Consider the following 24,285-nt stretch of genomic DNA (forward strand, 5'->3'; position numbering starts at 1 on the left):
GACCCCAGCCACAGTTGCAACCTATGCCACATCTGCGGCAATGCTGGATCCTTTAACCCACTGTGCTGGACCAGGGATCAGACCTTCAGTCCCCATTGTGCTACAGCAGGAACTCCTACACATTGGCTTCTAACAGCACAGATATTTGGGTAGTTCCAATTTAGGGCTATTATTAAGTACAGGTATGAGATTTTTTTTGTGCGTGTCCTTTTAGTGAATGTATGTACACATTTCCCATGGATATATACCTACGAGTGAATTTGTTAGTTCAAAAGCCATGCATATTTTCAGGAGTTCCTCTTGTGCTACAGCGGAATTGAATCCAACTAGTTACCATGAGGTTTCGGGTACGATCCTTGGCCTTGCTCAGTGGGTTAACGATCCCGCGTTGCTGTGGCTGTGGTGTAGGCTGGCAGCTACAGCTCCGATTCTACCCCTAGCCTGGGAATCTCCATATTTCATGGGTGAGGCCATAGAAAGCCAAAAAAAAAAAAAAGCTTTGCATATTTTCAGCTTTAGTCGATACTGTGAAACAGCTTAACAAAGTGACTGTACACTGCAGCAGCGCTGGTTGCTCCCGTCTTGCCAATACTTGGTATTTTTTGTGTTTCATTTTAGCCTTTCCGGTGGTATATAATGGTATCTCACCGTGGTTTTAATTTGCATTTCCTGTTTACTTTTTTGTTTGTCTTTTAGGTGTTCAGGATGGAGCAATGAAATGCAGGGGGTTCTCTATACCTCCCAAAATATTTTCCCTTATGGATAATAATCTAATAATACGTAGAACCTTTTTCCTGTATTGGAGGCAAAACAATATAGAGGATGAGGGCAACAAGCTTTGCAGTTAGACATACTGAGGTTTGATTTCCAGCTCCAATTCTTACTTGTTGTTACCTGAGTAATTTATTTGACCTTTCTCCATTTTATGTAAAATGGCACTAATAATAGTACTGTCTCATGAGGTTGTGAGGATTAAAGAGATAAAATATGTAAAACGTTTTGCAAAGTTCCTAGTACACTGTAAGCACATAATCACCAAGTGGCAGCTATTATTATACCTTACATCGTTTCTGTGCAGCACATTACATTTCTCCTTCTATTTTACACATTCTATGACAAAGCAACAGCACATGGCATACATTAGCTGCCTCACATATAAAAGTTAATGATAAAGACTGGTTGAATTAAAGATTTTAAATAGAAATAGAAGGTACTGTGGTTATCGTTATAAAACATGGCATAATGGCTATAGTAACAAAATGCACTCCTAATGAGGAATACATTATTTAAACAAGTGTTTCTTCTATTTACCTTCATCATTTAACAGTTGAGGAAAATAAACGCGGTAGAGAAACACCGCTAATTAGTAATTAGTAATTACATATCCCATATTGCATTTGTGAGGGTTCCAGAGGCTTCCTTAAAACCAAAACTCTAAAATACTACCCAGAAACAAACGCAAAAGCACCACTTTTCTGAAAAGATTTTTAAGCTTTTCTAATTTTAACAGACCCTTTGTTCAGCAGTGGAGAAACTGGGGAGGCAACAGCTGCCCCAGCTGCTTCCGTACAAGATGGCGTCGCCCAATTGTACACCCCAGCTGGGGTTACGTCCTCTTAGCCGGTCACAAGACCGGAAGTGGTTTCGGTCCTAGTGGATCCGGGTGGGTGCATGCAGGTGGCCAAAGAGGTTCCAGTGCTTCAGCGTGAGGTGCCGCAGGTGTTCCAGTCGAGTCCGGGGCCGCAGGTAAGTGAGAATTAGCGGCCGGCAGGGCCTTTCTCCACGCTCGTGCAAGCAGCGGAGAGGGATTCCTGTGCAGACTAAGGAGAGGGCTCGTGAAAGCTGGCGACATCTCCGTGTGCGGGGGCGACTGATTGCGGGGACCTCGTTGTCCCCAAGCGACTTGGCCCTGCCCCTCTCCCCGCCCCCCGGCGCGGCCTCCGCTCCCTCCTCGCCCGCAGCGGGGGCGGTTCAGGGTCCAGGTGCGGTGCGGGGGCTCTCACCTCCTTACGTGGCCTCCCATGACCTTCCCCGGGCTGCCTTTTCGGACCTCTTTTTGTTCTCTCTAGGGATACCTGCTAAACCTTCGTTATTTCTTGACCCAGTTAGCAAAAAAGGAAGCACCACCCGCAGCTTGTGGCAACTTATTGGGCGCTGCATGTTGCAGGCGTCCACTGTTACAGTTCCGTCCCCTTGGTTCGTGGGGACCTACCCCCGCCCCCATTGTTATTACCCCTTTTCCCCCCAGACCACACCCGCTTCTCTGGGTCTTGCTCGGAGCCACTTCTTTCTCTTTTCATATCCCTGGGATCGTTGAAAATTAAACCCTTAATGATTATTTATTACAAAATTGATACATGCTTGTTGAAATAGAAACTCCCAAACCTTTATAAGCTTTTGATATACGAATGAACACAACCTCACTTAGATATGCACTCCTTGAAAACACTTTATTTATACTGTGATTTTTTTAGTTCTATCTTTATAAAGATAGAAGAAACTGCACTGAAAGGTTTTGTTAATATCAAAGTTATGAAGTGTAAGAGAAAAGAGGTTTAATAGGGAGAAGGAATTACTCATTTTCGTCAGGTTGAGCTTGTTTTTTTTTTTTAAGTGTTCTTTTATATTTATTTGAATCGTAATCAATGCATACAATCGCGTCAAAAATTTAAACAAAATAGATCTTTTTTGACCCATCTCTTTCCATCTCCATCTTTTCTTCTTTCCCCTCAAGTAAAAACTGCTATTTGGGGTGGTTTTTTTGTTTGTTTGTTTTCTGTTTCTTTTTCCTTACATCTGTTGACATGTGTTTGTATATAAGTATGTAAGATTTTGTGTTAAACTTTTACAAGTGCATATTTTGCAAATGTGACCTTTTGTACCTATCCGACAACTATTCTTTTTATGCCTAAAAGTGGGTCTTGGAACACTTTCTTTGTCAATATGTAGACATCGACCATGTTCTTTCTGCTTGCTTTGTAAACTCCAGAGTATGTTAAGATTCCGCAGGGAGTTCCCGTTGTGGTGCAGCGGAAATGAACTCTACTAGTATCCATGAGGATACGGGTTCGATCCCCGGCCTCGCTCAGTGGGTTAAGGATCCGGCGTTGCCATGAGCTGTGGTGTAGGTCACAGACACAGCTCAGATCCTGTGTTGCTGTGGCTCTGGCATAGGCCAGCAGCTGTAGTTCCAATTCAACCCCTGGTCTGGAAACTTACATATGCCGCCACGGGTGTGGCCCTAAAAAGCAATACATAAGTAAGTAAGTAAGTAAGTAAGTAAATAAATAAATAAATAAAATTCCATGGCATGTGAGATTCTATAGGTTGCTTGCAGTTTTTCACTGTTAGACACTTCCACCCTCACACTTGCGGGAGCATTTCTCAAGGTTAGAAACCTGCAGGTGGACTTGCTGGGTGGGAGGGTGTGGATATTTCATGCCGAACTGCCCACTAACAGTGTATAGCGATATCTATTTTCCCAGCTCTTTTACACATTTGATATCAGTATTTTTTACTTTTACCAATCTGATGGGTAGATAATGATTCTAGTTTGGTGTTTTAATTTGTATTTCCCTAGTTATTAGTGCAATTGAACATCTTTTCATGGTTGTTGGCTGTTTGTATTTACTTTTTTGAGAAAGTCTCATTTCTTTTGGGTTGTCTTTTTCTGTATAGTAGTGTTTTATATGTTCAGGATATTACTCGTTTGTCGCTTAAATATGTTTGAGATATTTATTCACAACATAGTGCATTTTAAAGTTACTTATCTTTTAACCATAGGGCGTCTTTGTTGAACCAAAGTTGTAAATTTTGTGTTGAAATGTATCAGTCTTCTACTATGCGAATTTTGTATTTTGTGGCTATCACTCCCCACCCCAGTGTTCTCTCTCTCTCTCTCTCTTTTTTCTTTTTTTTTTTTTTTGGTGGCCCTGCCACATGTGGGATCCAACCCACCCACAGCTGTAATCATAGCCACAGCAGTGACAACACCGGATCCCAGTGAGCAACAAGGGACCTCCTCCCATTGGTTCTCAAATGGGAGATATTTTGCTTTCTAGGAGCCATTTGGCAGTGTCAGGAGACCTTTTTTGGGCTGTTTTCTAGTGGGTAGGAGCCAGGGATGCTGCTAACCCTCCTGAGTAAACAGGAAAGCCCCTGCAACAAAGAATTTTTCTGGCCTAAAATGTCAATAGTACTGAAATTGAAAAACTCTGTTCTACCTTAAGGCAGAGCTTTCTCTTATAACTATGCTTTCTTCTTTAATTTCTTATATGTTAGAGTTTTTTTCTAATTCTCGTGTTTGTGTGTGTGTGTGTGTGAGAGAGAGAGAGAGAGAGAAGGATGTGTGCATAATTGTTCTTTTCTAAATAATGTCACTGAATATTCAGTCCATTCTTGACCTATTAATCTAAGATTCCACATAAATCGTGTACTAATTTCTCACCCCATGCACACAGATTCTGGAGTCAATCTTCTGTTCTTTGTCCTAATTTCCTATTTTGCTGGATCAATACCACAACATCTAATATTCAATATGTATTATACTTTGATATCTAAAGTCTATTTAGGTCTATAAAAACCTAAGTAGGGTAAATAGTCCCTAATGGTTATTATTGTTATTTTAATGGAAGTCATATGCTTTTTCAGCTCACAGATTTATTCTTTATGGTTTTGGGGATAGTCTTACAGTTTCTTTGCCAGACTAATTTTAGAATCAGGTTGTCAAATTCTTCTTCCTTTTTTTTTTTTTTTTTTTGGTTTTTATGGCCTCACCCTCAGCATACGGAGATTCCCAGGTTAGGGGTCTAATCCGAGCTACAGCTGCTGGCCTTACACCACAGCCATAGCAACACAAGATCCGAGCCGTGTCTTCGACCTATGCCACACAGCTCAAGGCAATGCCAGATCCTTAACCCACTGAGCAAGGCCAGGGATCGAACCCACAATCTCATGGTTCCTCGTCAAATTTGTTTCTGATGCGCCATGACGGGACTCCAAATTCTTTTTTTTTTTTTTAATGGCTTTATTGAGATGTAATTCACGCGATTCATTGTTTGAAATGTACGATTCAGTGATTTTTAGTATATTCACAGTTATGCAGCCATCACCACAATCTAATTTTAGAACATTTTTACCATTTCGCATGGAAAGCCATACCTATTAGCAGTCACTCCCTTCCCATTCTCCAATACCCTAGCCCTAGGCAACTGCTAATCTCTTTGCCTTTGTAGATCTGGGTATTTCCTATAAATGGAATCATACAATTTGTGGCCCGTTGTGACTGGCTTCTTTCACTCAGCACAGTGTTTTCAAGGTCCATCCGTGTTGCAGCATGTGTCTGAACGAGTCTTTTTTATTGCCAAATAAAATTCCATCCTGTGGTGTGTTTGTTTCCTAGGGCTGCAGGATCAAAGTAAGACAAACTATGGGTTAGAATAACAAAGGTATTCTCTCACAGTTCTGGAGGCTTTAAAGTCCAAAGTCAAGGTGTGTGTAGGGCTGTGTTCTCTCTGAGAGCTCCGGCAGAGAATCCTTTCTTGCCTCTTTCTAACTTTGGTGGTTGCCAGCGGTCCTTGCCATTCTCTGGCATTCCTTGGCTTGCAAGTACATAACTCCAGCTTCTGCCTGTCCTCACATGGCCTTCTTCCCAGAGCATCTGTCTTCACATCGCTATTGTCTGTGTGCAGGTCTGTCTCTGTGTCTCTTCTCCCCTTCATGGAAGGACACCAATTATATTGGATGAAAGGCCCTCTACTCCAGCATGGCCTCATTTTAACTTGATTAGGTGTGCAGAGGCCTTTTCCAAACAGGGTCACGTTCATATGTACTGGGGGTTAGGATTTCACTGTTTCTTTGGGGAACACAGTTTTGGGGGGAACCCATAACTTGTGGATATGCTACTTTTTAAATTTTTTTTTAAAATTTTTTGTCTTTTTAGGGCTGCACCTGTGGCATACGGAGGTTCCCAGGCTAGGGGTCGAATTGGAGCTGCAGCCACTAGCCTACATCACAGCCACAGTCACTTTGTCGGGTCCAAGCCGAGTCTGTGACCTACACCATAGCTCACAGCAACACCAGATCCTTAACCCACTGAGCAAGGCCAGGGATTGAACCTGAGACCTCATGGATGCTAGTCAGATTCGTTTCCCCTGAGCCCTGACGGGAAATCCCCATGTTACATTTTATTTATTCATTCATCAGCTGATAGACATTTGGGTTGTTTCCATATTTGGCTTTTATGAATAATGCTGCTTCGAACTTTTGTTTGGACATGTATTTTCATTCATATGGCAGCTCTATGTTTAATTGTTTTTTAAAGGAACTGCCAGATGATTTGTTCAAGCAGCTGTGCCATTTTATGTTCCCATCAGCAATGTATGAGTGTTCTAATTTCTCCATATTATTGCCAGTTCTTATCATCGGTCTTTTTAATTAGAACCATCCTAGTGGGTGTGAAGCAGTATCCTTTGTGGTTTGATTTGCATTTCCCTAATAGCTAATGATGTTGAGCATCTTTTCATGTGTTTATTGGCCACTTGTATATCTGCTTTGAAGACATGTCTATTCAGATCCTTGCCTATTTTTAATTGGTTTGTCTTTTTATTACTGAGTTGTAAGAGTTTTTACATGTTCTAGATACATGCCCTTACCAGATATATGATTTGCAAATATTTTCCCCCATCCTGTGGCTATTTTTCATTTTCTTGATGGTCAATTCACTTTTTTAAAAGTTTTTTAAAAATTAAATTTGTGTTTAATTTATTTACCTTATTTTGAGTATTTCTGTAAAACGATCTTCTTTATTAAAGAAAAATAGGGTGATTATAGTACCTTATGTAGAGAGTTGTTGAAAGGATTAATGTATACATGAATAAACATGAGCATACATGAGTATGCACCTAAAGAGCCCGGCACAGGTACATACTCTGTAAGTGATAGCTGCCGTAATACGTCTCTGCTCATCCGGTAAAGTTTACGGTAAAGTTTTCTGTTTTTCTTTGTATTGATCTTGCACATTTCTTGTTGAGTTTATACCTAGGTTTTTGTGTGTGTACCTGTGGTGGTTGTTTTAAAACATGTAGTTTGTATTTTTATTTTATTTTTTATTATTTATTTATTTTTGCTTTTTAGGGCCGCACCCACGGCATATGGAGGTTCTCAGGCTCAGAGTCTAATCGGAGCTACAGCTGCCGGCCTGCATCACAGCCACAGCAATGCCAGACCTGAGTAGCGTCTTGGACCTACACCACAGCTCACGGCATCACCCGATCCTTAACCCACTCAGTGCGGCCAGAGATCGAACCTGCGTCCTCATGGATACTAGTCAGATTCTTAACCCACTGAGCCACAGTGGAAACGCCAGGATTTTCTTTTTTTAAGGTTCCAATTTTAATTTTTAAAAATTTTTAATTTTTTTTTGCTTTTTAGGGCTGTGTCTGTGTCATATGGAAGTTCCTGGGCTAGAGGCTGAATCAGAGCTGCAGCCACCGGCCTGCACCACAGCCACAGCAGTGCAAGATCTGAGATCTGTCTACGACTTACACCGAAGCTCAGAGCAACGCCAGATACTTAACCCACCGATCGATACCAGGGATTGAACGCACATCCTCATGGATACTAGTCAGGTTCATTACTGTGGAGCTACAACAGGAACTCCTAATTTTTATTTTATCATGGAGTATAGTTGATTTATAATGTATTAGTTTCAGGTGTACAGCAAAGTGATTCAGTTATACACATAAATGTGTCTATTCTTTTTCAGATTCTTTTCCCATATAGGTTATTACAAAACATAGAGTGAAGTTCCCTATGCTATACAGTAGGTCCTTGTTGATTATCTTATTTTATATATAGTAGTGTGTTTATATTAATCCCAAACTCTTAATTTATCCCTTTCCCCTGTTATGAATGGGATATATATATATTTTTTTTCCCTTTTTTGGCTGTCCTGTGGCATATGGAATTCCCGAGCCAGGGATCAGATCCAAGCTGTGCAACCTGTGCCACAGAGGTGGCAACACTGGATCCTTAACCAACTGTACTGGGCCAGGGATTGAACCTACATCCCAGCACTGCAGAGATGCTGCTGATCCTGTTGAGCCACAGCAGGAACTCCTTCATATTTTTATAATGGATTTGAAAAGGTATTGATTTTGGAGATTTGAATCTGACTAGGAACCATGAGGTTTCGGGTTCGATCCCTGGCCTCGCTCAGTGGGTTAAGGATCTGGCTTTGCGGTGAGCTGTGGTGTAGGTCACAGATGTGGCTCAGATCTGGTGTTGCTGTGGCTCTGGTGTAGGCCGGCGGCTACAGCTCTGATTAGACCCTTCGCCTGGGAACTTCCACATGTCGAGGGTGCGGCCCTGGAAAAAACAAAAAGACAAAAAAAAAAAAGCTATGGGTTTTATATTCATCAGACTTTCAAAACTTCAAGTTGTAAAAGTTGTGACTTGTTTACTTCTCCAGGTGATTCTGATGCCGCCATTCTCTTAGGTTCTTTTCCATTCTGCCTTCTTTTGCCCTGATTTGGGTCTCCTTCCTCTCTTGGCTCTACTATTGTGAGTCTTCTAATGGGTCTGCCTACCTCCAGCCTTGCCCTCCTCCAATCTGGCAGCCACACTGCCACCATGGTGTTCTTTAACTATGAGCCTGAACTTGTCACTTCTCTTATAGGTCTGTTACTGGCTCCCCACCACCTATAAGGTTTTATCTTACAGGGTAAGATAAAGCTCCTCATGACTTGGCCTGTATTCACTCCTTCCAGCAGCATCCGTCTCTGTTTCCTTACTTACACATTATGCTCTTGCAGGGCGCTATCCAGGAGACATATAATGTGAGCCCATAAGTAATTGAAAGCTTTCTAGTAGCCACATTACAAGCAATTTTAACAGGGTTTAAAGTTATAGCCAGTATATCCAAAACATTATTTCAACGTAAGATGTAAGAATTTAATATGGAATTAATTGAGATAGAAAGTATAATGGAGGTTACCAAGGGCTGGGGAGGGAGGAATGGGAAGTTATTGTTTAATGGGTACAGAGTTTGTTTGGGATGATAAAGCAGTTCTAGAAATGGATAGTGGTGATAGTTGCATGACATTGTGAATGCAGTTATGCCACTGAACGATCCGCTTAAAAATAGTTAAAATGGTTCATTTCGTGTTATGTGTATTTTACTACAATGAAAAAGGTCACCTTAAAAATCAATACGGAGGAGTTCCCGTTGCGGCTCAGTGCTAACAAACCCGACTAGTATTCATGAGGATGCAGGTTCAATCCCTAGCCCTGTTCAGTGGGTTAAGGATCTGGAGTTGCCATGAGCTGTGTTGTAGGTCGAAGACGTGGCTTGGATCTGGCGTTGCTGTGGCTATGGCGTAGGCCAGCAGCTGCAGCTCCTATTCAACCCCCAGCTTGGGAACTTCCATATGCTATGGGTGCAGCCCTTAAAAAAAAATATGAAAATTATCAGTAAGATATTCTTCCTTTTTTTCAAGAATAAGTTTTCAGAATTCAGTATTTTATGCTTAAAGTACATGTTAAATTTGCTTGAACTTTTTCACCTGTACCATGATGCTTCGTGCCTTTTGTATCCTTGCACATTCTGTTCCCTCTGCCCAGAGCACCCTTCCCTCTGCCGGGTTCACCTGGAGAATGTTTGCTCATTTTTTAATGCCAGTCCCAATCTCAGATATAATCCACCCACTCTTTCCTCTTGGCCATCCTTGTACTCGCCTGTGTCTCTGTAGTTGGTGTTATCCCACTGTATTGCAGTTTGTTCAATACACATGTTTCTACTTTTCTGAAGCCTGCATTTTTTTTTTTTGTCTTTTTAGGGCTGCACCTGAGGCATATGGAGGTTCCCAGGCTAGGGGTTGAATCAGAGATACACCACAGCCACAGCAACACAGGATCCAAGCCTCATCTTCGACCTACACCACAGCTCACAGCATTGCTGGATCCTTAACCCACTGAGCAAGGCAGAGGATCGAACCTGCATCCTCATGGATGCTAGTCAGATTTGTTAACTGCTGAGCCAGGACGGGAACTCCTTGCAGCCTGCATTTTTGAAAGCAGATTGTGCCTTTTAACTCTTTTTACCCAGAGTCTAGCACAATATCTGGTTTATTGAAAGTGCTACATACATGTTTGCTGAATAAATCCTTTGGGAGTCTCTCCCCCAATCTCTCCATATAAAAATGAAATAGTCAGGTCTTTTTGTGTTGCTAAGACTTCCTTCACATGGGGGTACCCCACTTGCTCCTTCCATTTCTCCATGTGGCCCTTGTTCACAGGCCATGCATGATCAAGAGTAAGTAGGAACCTGACTGTGTGCTTTGGAATTCCATGTCTGAGGGAGCCCTTCTCAGTGGAAGCAAATTAATAATACTCTGTTTTTTAAACTTTTCTGCTTTAATGTAACCTCATTTTAGTGTTAAGTATAAAGATAGAATGAAATACAAAAATAAATTTGAAAAATGAATTAATAAAAACATGTTAGGAGATGATAATTTCTTTGAAAACAGAAATTCACTTTTTTATACAAAAACATGTTTAAGTTGGGAGGGAAGGTGCAATCAAGATGTAAGTTGGTCAGGGTTCCTGCTGTGGTGCAGCAGGTTAAGGACCTGGTGTTGCCACAGCTGTGGCATAGGTTGCAGCTGTGGCTCAGGTTTGACCTTTGGCCCAGGAACTTCCATGTGCTGTGAGTGTGGCTAAGAAAAAAAAAAGATGCAAGTTGGTCTCAAGGGATAAAATGTTTGGATAAAACAAACAAAAGGAAATTTAGAAGAAAGAAATGTAAAATTTATTTGTTTATTTGTCTTTTTAGGGCTGCACCTGAGGCATATGCAAGTTCCCAGGCTAGGAGTTGAATAGGAGCTATAGCTACCAGCCTGCACCACAGCCACAGCAACTTGGGATCTGAGCCACATCTGTAACCTACACCACAGCTCATGGCCATGCTGGATCCTTAACACACTGAGCGAGGCCAGGGATTGAACCTGCATCCTCATGAGTTCCAATCAGGTTCATTACCACTGAGCCATGACGGGAACTCCAAGAAATGTAAAATTTTGGATTTAAGTGCAAAATATAAATTACAAACATACAAAATGTAAATGCAATCTGATTTCAGTGAATTTTAATTTATCACAAATTTGATATGACTTATCAGTTTAATTCTTATCTTCAAAAATCTGTCATTTCATCTAGCATTACTAAAATATAGGGTCCAGACACTGCAAAGTAATAGTACCCAGGAAGTCCACACCAGTTAAAGTTATAGCCAGTATATCCAAAACATTATCAAGAATTGAATACAGACCTGGGTGTGTACATGTGGTGGTTGTTTTAAAACATGTAGTTTGTTTTCCATGTCTCAAGAATTGAATACAGACCTGGGTGTCACACTTTAAGAAATTCCCGTTGTGGCTCAGTGACTAGTATTCATGAGGACTCAGGTTTGATCCTGGCCTTTTTCAATGGGTTAGGGAACTGGTGGCGTTGCCATGAGCTGTGGTTTCGGTTGCCAACGTGGCTCAAATCCTGGGTTGCTGTGGCTGTGGTGTAGGCCAACAGCTACAGCTCTGATTCGACCCCTAGCCTGGGAACTTCCACACTCCACCAGTGAAGCCCTAAAAAGCAAAACAAAACGAAAACCAAAAAAACAACCACAGGCTTCAGAAAAGTAGAAACATGTGTATTGAACAAACTGCAATACAGTGGGATAACACCAACTACAGAGACACAGGCGAGTACAAGGATGGCCAAGAGGAAAGAGTGGGTGGATTATATCTGAGATTGGGACTGGCATTAAAAAATGAGCAAACATTCTCCAGGTGAACCCGGCAGAGGGAAGGGTGCTCTGGGCAGAGGGAACAGAATGTGCAAGGATACGAAAGGCTGTTTAGAAGGATCTAGCCACAACGGTGAGTGGCCTATAAACTAGTGATAAGCTAGGTCACAGGGAGGCTGGTTGGGTTAAGTAGAAGGTACTAAGGGCAGTCCTAAAGCTGTCTTCACATGTTTCACATGCTCTCAGGAGGGATGAACACTTTTGTCATTTCAGAGGCCAGGCCGAACATCAAAGAGAGCAGTTTCTGTGTAGGGAACTTTACAGAATGCAAGGATTTTCCAAAAAAACTGCCTCATAAGATAATGAACTCTCTTCTCAGAGCTATTCAGGTAGAGCCCAGGTCATGATCCGTCAGGATTACCAAGGAAGGAAATCTTGAATTGTGTGGGAGCTGAATCTGGCTCCTAAATTTTAGCTCTGTGATCTTTTTTTCTTTTCTTTTTTTTGCTTTAATAAGAGTTCTCTAGTTTATGGAGCCCCAGTAGTACGCCAAGTGCTAGGTAAAGTATTCTTTTTCTTTTCTTTTATTTTCTTTTTTTTTTTTAAGGCCTCACCCTTAGCATATGGAGGGAGGTTTCCAGGCTAGGGCTCAAATGGGAGCTACAGCTACAGCGTACACCACAGCCACAGCAACACTGGGTCCTTAACCCACTGAGCAAGGCCAGGGATCTAACCTGCGTCCTCATGGATGCTAGTTGGGTTCGTTAACCCCCGAGCCATGACAGGAACTCCATATTTTGATCATCTTACTTAAGCCTCCACCATATTCCTACATGGTAGATATGATCTTCCCCATTTTACTGATGAGGAAACTGAGGCTTAGAGAAGTTCAGTAAATTGCCCAAGTTTATGAAGCTAGCACATGGCAGAGGCTGGATTTGAACCCGCAGTATTTGACTCTAGGGCTCATGTTATTGTGCTACTCTCTGAACAACTTAACATATTTAATTCATTAAAATGAGATTTGTTTCAGGAATATAATCATATATCTTAATGTTAAATGGGATATTTACATTGTCTCTCTCTAAAAAGCACCACTAAAAAACTTATATTTTTCTGGTATGGAATTTGAAAAACCAAAACTATTTATAATCCTGCTCCCATTAGTTTGATGTTCAATTCTTTCATACAGTTTTTTTTTTTTTTTTTTTTTTAGTAAGCAGGGCAATTCCTTTCAGTCACTGGAGATGGCGAGGCATTGAAAGCTTTGGATCCCAGAGCAAGTCCTTGGGAGGTGTCTTAATTGGTTTGGGTTGCTGTAATAGAATATGACTGACTGGGTGCCTTATAGACAGCAAAAATTTCTCATGATTCTGGAGGCTGGAAGTCCAAGATCAGTTTGCCAGCGTGGTTGGGTCCTGGTGAGAGCTCTTTCCTGGGCTGCAGACTGTCCACAACTCTTTTTTTTTTTTTAAAGGGCCGCACCCATGGAATGTGCAAGTTCTCAGGCTAGGGGTTGGATCAGAGCTGCAGGGGCTGGCCTATACCACAGCCACAGCAATGCAGGATCCGAGCCATGTGTTTGACCTGTACGACAGCTCATGGGAATGCCGGATCCTTAACCCACTGAGCAAGGGATCAAACCCACATCCTCACGGACACTAGTCAGATTTGTTGCCACTGAGCCACAATGGGAACTCCTATCCACCACTTCTTTTTTTTGTTTGTTTTTTTTGCCATTTCTCGGGCCGCTCCTCGCGGCAAATGGAGGTTCCCAGGCTAGGGGTCGAATCAGAGTTGTAGCCGCCGGCCTACGCCAGAGCCACAGCAACGCGGGATCTGAGCCGAATCTGCAACCTACAGCACAGCTCATAGCAATGCCAGATCCTTAACCCACTGAGCAAGGCCAGGGATCAAACCCGCAACCTCGTGGTTCCTAGTCAGATTCGTTAACCACTGGGCCACGACGGGAACTCCCCTGTCCACCACTTCTTATTGTATCCTCATGTGGCAGAGATCAGAGGGTAAGCAAGCTATATTCTGAATGACTTTTTAAGGGCACTCATCCCATTCACATGCCCTCGTCTGATCTGAATTACCTTCCAAAGGCTCTGCTTCCTATACCATCCCACTGGAGGGTTAGGATTTCCATATAAATTTTGGAGAGACATAGACATTTGGTCCATAACACGAGGTTTGATTTTTCTCACTCCTAGCCCAGTATTGAACCATATTGCTTCTTTATTAGCATCAAGACTCAATAAGGAAAAAAAAATTTTTGTTTCCTATGAATAAATAGATTTTGATGATTGAATTAGAAACATTTATCATAAAATGTTAACATGCAATACCTTGAATTGAGTTTTATTCATTCAATAAATATTTATTGTTATTAGCTCTGTGCTTAGTTGCTGAGGAAATTAATAATAAATGAAGCCAGTTAAGTGGTGAAGAAGCAGTTAAGGTCCCTGTTTTCATGGGGTTTACATTCTAGTGGGAAAGACAGAAAGCGAATAAACCAACAGTCATTATTCATCAGGCCAGCGGGAAAAAAATCAGGAATATCCCTAATTTTGATAATTACATACAACCGTGTAACCCAAGCCTCCTTCAAGACATAAAACTTTACCACAATTCCAGAAAGTTCCCTCATGCCTGAAATGCTTCTCCTTAGAATTTGGCATCCCTGGCTCCTTTTTGTCATTCAGTGCTCAGCTTTTAAAAGTCTCTTCCCTGTATCCACCCCTCCCGAGGCAACTACTATTCAGATTTTTTTCCCCACCGTAGATTGGTTTTAGCTGTTCTAGAACTTTATATAAATAGAATTATACAGTATCTCTTTTGTATCTGGCTTCTTTCACGAAGCCTGATGTTATTTGAGATCCATCCAAGTCACATGGACCAGTAATTCATTCCTTCTTATTACTGATTAGCATTCCATTGTATGGATGTACCACTTGGACTGTTTCCAGTTTGGGGCTGTTATGAATATTCTTTTCTTTTTCTTTTTTTCTTTTTCTTTTCACATCCGAGCCTGTGGCATATGGACGTTCCCAGACTTAGGGGTCAAATCTAAGCTGCACCTGCTGGCCTACACCACAGCCACAGCAACACCAGATCCGAGCCACATCTGTAACCCACACCGCAGCTTGTGGCAATGCTGCATCCAGCCCACTGAGAGAGGCCAGGGATTGAACACAGATACTATGTAGGGTTCTTAACCTGCTAAGCCACAGCGGGAACTCCTGAATATTCTTATACAAGTTTTTTCGTGGATAAATTTAATTTATCCAGCTTGGGACTCAGAGAGCTGGACCAAAGCTGACCTCCTTCATATTCCAGATCTTCATTATGTGGATACTGAGTTTCTCAATCCATCCTCTGTGTCTCTCCTCTCATATTTGCTGTCTCTTTATCTCTGTGTGGCATTCTGGGAGACCTCCTCAGATTTATCCTCAATTCAGTAACTCTCTATGTCTGATCTACTGTTTAACCTGTGAGTATTGAGTTTTTAAAAAAATTTAACAAGTACTTTTCATATCTAGAAATTCTACATTTAGTTGCCTCCTGTTCATGTTTTTTATCTTATTTTCCTGATTGTTACTTTGAAGTCTCTTTCAGATCTCAGATATAGATTTTTTTGTTTGCTGGCTCTGTGAATGATTTTTATTGGCTTTAGAGTCTTGGGGTTTTGTTTGTTTTGATTTGATTTGTTTGTGAGCACTCTTCCAGGAGCCGATCTTCCGTAAGAGTCCCGCATGTCTCCTGCAGGGCAGAAACACAGCATTGAGTGGTCAAACAGTTTTATGATCAACTCTGCCTTGTTCCAACAGAACGCACCAGTTCTGAGCATTTTAGTTTTAGTTCCTTGGCAGAGGGTTTCATTTTGCAAGGATAATGTGAACTGGGGCCCTGTATCAGTCCAGAGTGCAGATTTGAGGGGCTGTCTGCTCATGAGGAACTCTGTTCATCTTAATTTTTAAAAAGTAAATGAAAGATTCTTTATGTTCTCTAGTGCTTTATGATTATTAGAAGTTTCACATACATGATTCCATGTGTAACTCCCTTTTTCTCTCCTCTTCCTATATTGACCCCCTCCCTTCTTTCTCCCCACTGGTACCCACTAGTTTGTTGTCTATATAATATGATTCTGCTTTTTTTTGGTTATAGTAACTACTTGGTTGTATTTTTATCATACAGTATTTGTGTTTCTCTGTCTGACTTATTTCACTTGGCGTAATGCCCTCCAAGTCCATCCATGTTCTGCACATGGCAAAATTTCCTTCTTTTTAATGACTGGGTAATATTCCAATGTATATACCATATCTTCTTTATCCATTCATCTATTGATGGACATTTAGGTTGCTTGCAAACTTTGGCAGTTGTAAATAATGCTGCTGTGAACACTGGGGTGCGTGTATCTTTTCAAATTAGTGTTTTTGGCTATATACCCAGGAATGGAATTGCTGGGTCATATGGTAGTTATTTTTTAGTTTTTGGCAAAACCTCCATGCTATTTTCCACAGCAGCTGCACCAATTTACGTTCCCACCAAGAGTGTATGAGGGTTACCTTTTTTCCACATTATTGCCAACATTTGTTAATTGTGTTCTTTTTGAATTTTTTTTTTTTTTTTTTGGCTATGCCAATGGCATGCAGAAATTCCCAGGCCAGGAACTGAACCTAAGCCACAGCAGGGAGGTAAAAGACCCAAATAAACATCCTGGAGTTTCTGTTGTGGCACAGTGGAAATGAATCCGACTGGGAACCATGAGGTTGCGGGTTCGATCCCTGGCCTCGCTCAGTGGGTTAAGGATCTGGCATTGGCTGTGAGCTGTGGTGTAAGCCAGATGTGGTCTCAGATGTGGCCCGGATCCTGCGTTGCTGTGACTGTGGTGTAAGCCAGCAGCCTGTAGCTCTGATTCGAGCCTGGGACCTACACCACAGCTCATGGCAATGCCAGATCCTTAACCCCCTCAGCGAGGCCAGGGATCGCACCTGCATCCTCATGGATCCTAGTTGGGTTCGTTAACCACTGAGCCACAATGGAAACTCCATGTTGTCATTTCTTTTCATTCTTTTTTTTTTTCTGTTCTGCATCAGTGATTTCCACTACTCTGTCTCCATATCACCAATCAGTTCCTCTTTATTCATTTAGTCTATTATTGATTCCTTCTAGTGTAGCTTTCATTTCAGTTACTGTATTCTTCATCTGTTTGGTTGGTCTTTATAATTTCTAACTCTTTGGTAAAAAACTTCTGATTTCTTGCTCTGTGCATCCATTCTTCTCCTGAGTTTTTTCATCATCTTCAGGATCATTACTCTGAACTCTTTGTCAGATAGGTTGTCTCTCTCCACTTCACTTAGTTCTTCTGTTTTGTTTTGTTTTTTTACTCAAATGAATTTATCACATCTGTAGTTGTATAATGATCATAACAATCTGATTTCACAGGATTTCCATCCCACAGCCCCAAGCACATCCCCCCACCCCCCAAACTGTCTTCTCTGGAGACCATAAGTTTTTCAATGTCTGTGAGTCAGCATCTGTTCTGCAAAGAAGTTCAGTCTGTCCTTTTTTCAGGTTCCACATGTCAGTGACAGCATTAGATGTTGGTGTCTCATTGTATGGCTGACTTCACTTAGCATGATAGTTTCTAGGTCCATCCATGTTGCGAAAAATGCTGTGGTATTTCGTTCTTTTTTTATGGCTGAGTAGTATTCCATTGTGTGTATGTACCACATCTTGATCCACTCCTCTGTCGATGGACATTTAGGTTGTTTCCATGTTTTGGCTATTGTAAATAGTGCTGCAATGAACATTGGAGTACATGTGTCTTTGCGAGTCATGGTTTTCTCTGGATAGATGCCCAGGAGTGGGATTGCTGGATCAAATGGTAGTTCTATGTTTAGTTTTCTGAGGCATCTCCATACTGCTTTCCACAGTGGTTGCACCAATTTACAGTCCCACCAACAGTGCACTAGGGTTCCTTTTTCTCCACACCCTCTCCAGCACTTATTGTTTGTAGACTTTTGGATGATGGCCATTCCGTCTGGTGTAAGGTGGTACCTCAGAGTGGTTTTGATTTGCATCTCTCTAATAATGAGTGATGTTGAACATCTTTTCATGCGTTTTTTGGCCAACTGTTTGTCTTCTTTGGAGAACTGTCTGTTTAGATCTTCTGCCCATTTTTCGATGGGGTTGTTTGTTTTTTTGGTATGGAGCTGCAGAAGTTGTTTATAAATTTTGGAGATGAATCCCTTGTCAATTAATTCACTTGCAAAGATTTTCTCCCATTCTGTGGGTTGTCTTTTTGAGTTGTTTAGGGTTTCTTTTGCTGTGCTTCTGGGGTTTTATCTTTTACCATCTGGAACATGTTCCCCACCACCTCATTCTTAGTTGCTATTTGTATTTTTATGTCTGCAGTAGGTTAGTTACAATTCTTGATCTTGGAGAAGTGGCCCTCTGTAGGAGACATCCTGTGTGTCCCAGCAGTGCACTCCCCTCTCATCACTCAAACTATGTGCCTAAAGGGTTCCCTCAAAGAGGGCTGCATGGGTCCTTCTGTTGTGGTGGGTTGACTCTGTGGCTGGTCTGGTAGGCTCGTTTGGCCTCTGATCCGGTTATTGCCAGGTCCTGCCTTGTGTGGATGCTGCTGGCTGCTGTTTAGCAGGACCTTGTCACAAGGTGGCTGGCCGCAGAACCCTAGGGTGTCCCAGGGCTAGGGCTGGCTCACTGGTGGGCACAGTCAGGGTCCTGAAAGCTCTGGGGCTGTTGTCTGCCCATTGGCAAGTGAAACCAGTTCCCAGGGTTAGTGCTGGACTACTGGCAGGCAGAGTAGGTTCCTGGAGTCGGCTTCAGGGCTCAGGGATCCCAGAACTTGTTCCATATCATTGGTAGCGGGGAAGGGAGATGATTCCTGACACAGTCGGGTGTAGGGTTCGGGGTGTCCTGAAGCTTGCATTGGCTTGCTAGTGGACCAGGACAGGGCCCAGCTGGTCCCAGGTAGGGTCTGGCCTGCTGTGGGCAGGCTGGGTCTGCAGACTGTGGGAATGTGTTTTCCTTGTGTCTGGTGTCTGCTCCTTGTGAGTGAGGCTTGTCTAGACATAGTGCTGGCTTCCTGAGGGCAAAGCTGTTACCTGCCCCTAGTGGGTGGTGCTGAGTCTTGACCCTCTGGTGGTCAGGGCCATGTTTAGTGGCACTGTGGGCCCACAAAGTCTTTAGCTAGCCTATCTGATGATGGGTGGGACTGTGTTAGTTGTTTGGCCTGAGGCATCCCAGTTCTGGGTGGGGTCAGGTCTAGCTTGAATGAGCTAGAAGGAGGAGCCCCAAGTCATGCCCATGGGCACTGGCTCCCAGATATGACTGCACAGTATCTGTGTCCCCAGGGTGAGCTGCAGCGATCTGCACCTCTCCAAGGCCAGCAGGTGGGTCTGACCCAGGCTCCTATCAAAGTACTGCTTTTGTCCTGGATCCCAGTGCGTGTGCAATTTTGTGTCCACCCTTTAGGAGTCACGTCTGTATTTCTCACAGTCCTTTGGGACTCCTGAAATTAAGCCCTGCTGGCCTTCAAAGCCAAATGCTCATCTTTCTGGCACAGGACCCCCTGGGTTAGGGAACCCAATGTGGGGCTCAGAACTTTCACTCCTGGGGGAGAACTTCTGTACTATAATTATTCTCCAGTTTGTGAGTAGCCCACCTGGAGGTATGGGACTGGTTATAAGAGTTGGCTCTTCCTACCCATCTTTTTTTTTTTTTTTTTTTCCCCTTCTTTGTGTCTTTAGTTGTAGAAGATATTTTCTGGTAGGTTTCAGTCTTTTTCGTAGATGGTTCTTCTGCAGATAGTTGTGGTTTTGGTGAGCTCAGGGTCTTTCCCACCACCTTGGCTGATCTCCAAGGGACTTTTCATATTCTCAGCCTTGGGCAGGTGGCTTTCCTGGGCCATAGTAGGTAAATAGTTCAAGGTCCTTGCTCATGGACAAAGCAGCACTTTCCTGCATCCCAACTGTGTCCTAGGCCTATGGGCCAGACTTCTGTCCCTGGGCTGTTGATATACCAGCATTGGAGGTGGTATGAGTTCTGGTCTCTGCCCAGCTTTATCTCCTACCTACTGTGGTTCCCTTCTTCCATTTCTGGCACCTTTCTTTTTTCTTTTTTTTGTCTTTTTGCCTTTTCTAGGGCCACTTCCCTCGGCATGTGGAGGTTCCCAGGCTGGGGGTCTAATCGGAGCTGTAGCCCCTGGCCTATGCCACAGCCACAGCAACTCGGGATCTGAGCCACGTCTGCGACACCGCAGCTCATGGCAACACCGGATCCTTAACCCGCTGAGCAAGGCCAGGGATCGAACCCGAAATCTCATGGATACTAGTCAGGTTCTTAATCTGCTGAGCCACAGTGAGAACTCCACCTTTTTTCTTTTTAGGATTAACTATATATTAAACTTTTATTATCTTTATAATGTTTTCTCCAACATTTGTATGTTTAGAGTGGGAAAGGGAAGGGTTTTCATATCTTCCCAGATTATTTTAATTAGAAATCTCTCTATGCAGATTCTTTAATCTCGTTAAGTCTCAGTCTCTTCAATAAAAGTATTGGGGAAAGTACATATGCATACTTAACCATAGTTTCTGCAAAAAAGTAGATATTTTACTTTATTTTATTGTCTTTTTTCCTTTTCTAGGGCCGATCCCATGGCATATGGAGGTTCCCAGGCTAGGGGTCTAATCGGACCTGTAGCCACCAGCCTACACCAGAGCCACAGCAACACGGGATCCGAGCCGCGTCTGCAATGACGGATCCTTAACCCACTGAGTGAGGCCAGGGATCGAACCCACAACCTCATGGTTCCTAGTCGGATTCGTTAACCACTGAGCCACGACGGGAACTCCAAAAAAATAGATATTTTAAAAAGAGCATAGCCATTTTATTATTTTCCTTAGTAGTGTAATAATTGTTGTCAATCCATTTTTCCTTCTCCAATGCTGAATATCTTTGTAGGCATAATTATAGCCCAGAAAATTATTTAAAAATTTTTGTTGTTGAAGCTTTTAAACTTTTATAAAACGAGTACACACTTAATAAGAAACCCTGTCATAGAGGAGTGTAGGCGGGGTCCTGCAGATCACTGTGTCTTTCTTTGGGCAGTATAAGTTTTAGGTCAGGGCCTAAAGATGGGTAGCCCAGAGCCCAAAATGTTATTTGGCTGGCACGGTGTTTCCAAAAACTGTAAGTTTGTTGATGACACTTAGAAATGGTGACATAAAATTCAGATATCTGACTTCTCTTGAATAATGAAGATTTATTATTGGGCCTTCTTCACAGACAGGATCCAAACTCATACTGAATGGTTGCTGTCCCATGTTTTCCCCCTTTCTCTCCAAAGACCACTTATCATGTATTATTACACTTTTACTGTTTTTTTTTAATAGTACAGAAATAGTAGTATATACCTATTTTTCTGTCAAAAATAGGAAAACGAAAGATGGATGGGAAAAGAACACATTGTGAGTGTCAACAACAGCAAAAAAATCAGTCAATCTAAGAGAGAAATGGAACATTTTATTCAAGCAAGATTTCAAGATTATGACTTGGGAAGAGCATCTCAGAAAGCTCTAAGAACTGTTCCACCCCTTAGAAATCAAAGCACAGGCGTTCCGGCTGCAGCACAGCAGGTTAAGGATCCAGTGTTGTCTCTGCAGAGCCCCAGGTTGCTGCAGAGGTGCAGATTCAATCCCCAGCCTGGTGCAGTGGATTAAGGATCTGGTGTTGCCGCAGCTGTGGCACAGGTCAAAGTTGCAGCCCAGAGTCGGTCCCCAGCCTGGTGAGGCCAGGGATTGTACGGAATCCTTTTTTTTTCTTTTTTTTTTTTTCTGTCTTTTATCTTTTTAGGGCCAAACCTGCGGCATATGGAGGTTCCCAGTCTAATCGGAGCTACAACTGCTGGCCTACACCACAGCCACAGCAATGCCAGATCTGATACATGTCTGCAACCTACACCACAGGTCACGGCAACGCCCGATCCTTAGCCCACTGAGCGAGTTCAGGAATCGAACCCGAAACCTCACGGTTCCTAGTCAGATTTGTTTCCGCTGTGCCATGACGGGAACTCCCAAACCGAATCCTCATGGATTCTAGTCGGGTTCTTAACCTTCTGAGCCACAATGGAAACTCCTCTTTTTCTTTTCTAATCCTGGCTTCCCGTTTTTACTGCCCTAGCGTACCCTCAATAACTGAGTTGCTTTCTATGGAGAAAACTACTGAGACTTCTGCAGCAATGGAAAATCCATGTTTACTCAAGCCTGTTTGCTCCATCCCCTACAGCCCGTGCCTCCTAGACAAGTAAAAAACAAAACAAAACCACTCCCTGACAACTTGCTATGAGTAGATATTTTGATTTGAAAAGCAAAAGTCTCCATTTAACTGAGATTGAAGGTTTAAAGTGCAAACACCCTAAGAAAGGTCTCAATACATCAACAAGTAGAAGTGAAAGTTTAGTTTATTCTATTTTGGTTGATAGGATTTCATAGCATTAAGAGAGCCCTGGGCAACTGGCAGAGGGTGAGGGATGGGAGGGGGTTCTTAGGTGAGAAGGGAGAGAGAGATGGAGGAGTGCCTTTTGGGGCTCAGCCTCACTCAGTGGCTTAAGGTTCCAGCATTGCTGCAAGCTTCGGTGTAGGTCGCAGATGTGGCTCAGATCCGAGTTGCTGTGGCCCTGCCTGGGGACTTCCATATGCCGCAGGTGCAGCCCTAAAAAGGACAAAAAAATGGGGGGGGGGGAGATGCTGGAGTACAGGAGGTACAAAAGGAGCAGAATTAAAGTATCACTGTTTCATGTGGAAATTTGTAGCAACTTTTTTAGTTTTGTGGGCATGTAGATTGAGACTGGAACTTTTTTGTCCCCCCCGGGAAAACTTGTTTCCGTGTAGCTTTACATTCTGTATGTAAATATGTTATTGCCATTTGTTTTGCAGATTGTGGGATTAGTGATATGCTTTCCTTCAACAGCAGAAAAGTTGAAGATGTCTAAACATTTAGTGGCTTTGACTGTGACCACCCTTCTTGGCGTGGCTGTTGGGGGGTTTGTCCTGTGGAAAGGCATCCAGCGCCGGAGGAATAAAACGAGCCATGTGACCCGGCAGCAGCTGCCACCACCGCCACAGCCAAAAGCGCCAGGCAGGGGGGAGCTGCCCGCCCCAGAAGAGGATCAGCCCCACTCGAGTGCCCCCAGAGCCTCATGGGAAGAAAGGATCCTTAAAGCAAAGGTGGTGACTGTGTCTCAGGAGGAGGAATGGGATCAAATCGAGCCTTTGCTTAGGAGGGAGTTAAAAGATTTTCCAGTACTTGGAATCGACTGTGAGTGGGTAAGTGAAAAAGCAAAAATAAAACAAATCTTTTCTGCTTTTCCAGCTAGGGACCTTGACTAGTCAAATAGAGGATAGATTAAAGGAGAAGTAGCTTGTTCTCAGCTTACTTGTAAATAGATTTTAGCAGAAGGAGAAGCAGCTTCTCAGGATAGGAGAGTGCTTATAATCATGGATTCTGGGGTCAGAACTCTATCAGTCCATGTTCACCACTTCCATTCTGATCTCGGAGAGACAGCAGTGACTGATGGCTTGAAGCGAGATCTTAATTCTCTGCTCAGGAATTGAACCTGGGCAGCCTGAGTGAAGACCAGGAATCCTAGCCCCTAGACCAGCTAGAGACTGAAAGCAGAATTGCCCTGATTCTTGCCCCCATTGAAAGCAAGAATGTTTCAAGAAAGCAAAGACTGTGAAAACAGGTACAAAGTTTCTTAGAAACACAGTACAGCGTGTGGGAGAGCACACAGGGCAGTAGTCTGCTTATCTGAGGCAGAAGCACAGCAATAATACATGCCCAAAGGAGGAGCATGGGTGCAGGTGGGCATCTGAGGAGACCACCTGAGAGGTGATTTAAACCACTTAATATGGTGCAGTTTTTCCGGGGTCTTTGTTTTCCTTTGGCCAGTTATTTTGTTTTATTTTTCACACCTGACCAGACCCAGGGCCCTCCCAGATCTGCATGCACATCTTTTGGCCAAAGCAAGGCAAGATTTATTGTGGTTTGGCACCCCCTCCCTTTCTGACCCAGAGTGGTCTCTCTGCGCATGTGTAGTTGGAGTCTCCCTGACCCCATAGATGGAAAGTATGTGACCTCTTGGTCCTTGGTCCAAGTAGGGCTCAGTCCCCTCTTTTAATCCTGTCATTACCACTGTTTACAACTCGAAGAAGACAAAGTACCAATTATTTGCCTTGTGCCTGTCCTTATTTGTATCTTGAAGTCAGGTGGCTGGTTATAAATGTCTGTCCTGGAGCCCACCTATCTCCTGCCTCAATTCTGTGAACTTGGACAAGCTGCTTAACCTCTTTGAGCCTCAGTGTACTTATCTGTAGTAGGGATGTAATGGTATTTGCTGGCCAGGCCTTTTTTAGGATTCAAATAGATAGTCCGTGTATACAGGCTTCAACACAATT

At 42.9% G+C, this 24,285-nt stretch overlaps 1 protein-coding gene across 1 annotated transcript; it reads left to right on the top strand.

The window, feature by feature from the left end:
* The first annotated feature begins 1,648 nt into the window (after positions 1-1,648).
* Positions 1,649-24,285, top strand: LOC125119180 (exonuclease 3'-5' domain-containing protein 2-like). The gene is made up of 2 exons (XM_047766046.1): positions 1,649-1,746; positions 22,765-24,285. The coding sequence occupies exons 1-2, from the start codon at positions 1,672-1,674 to the stop codon at positions 23,215-23,217; spliced, it is 528 nt and encodes a 175-aa protein (XP_047622002.1). The 5' UTR covers positions 1,649-1,671; the 3' UTR covers positions 23,218-24,285.

Source organism: Phacochoerus africanus, unplaced genomic scaffold (assembly GCF_016906955.1).
Source record: "Phacochoerus africanus isolate WHEZ1 unplaced genomic scaffold, ROS_Pafr_v1 Scaffold_178, whole genome shotgun sequence".
Taxonomy (NCBI): Eukaryota; Metazoa; Chordata; class Mammalia; order Artiodactyla; family Suidae; genus Phacochoerus; species Phacochoerus africanus.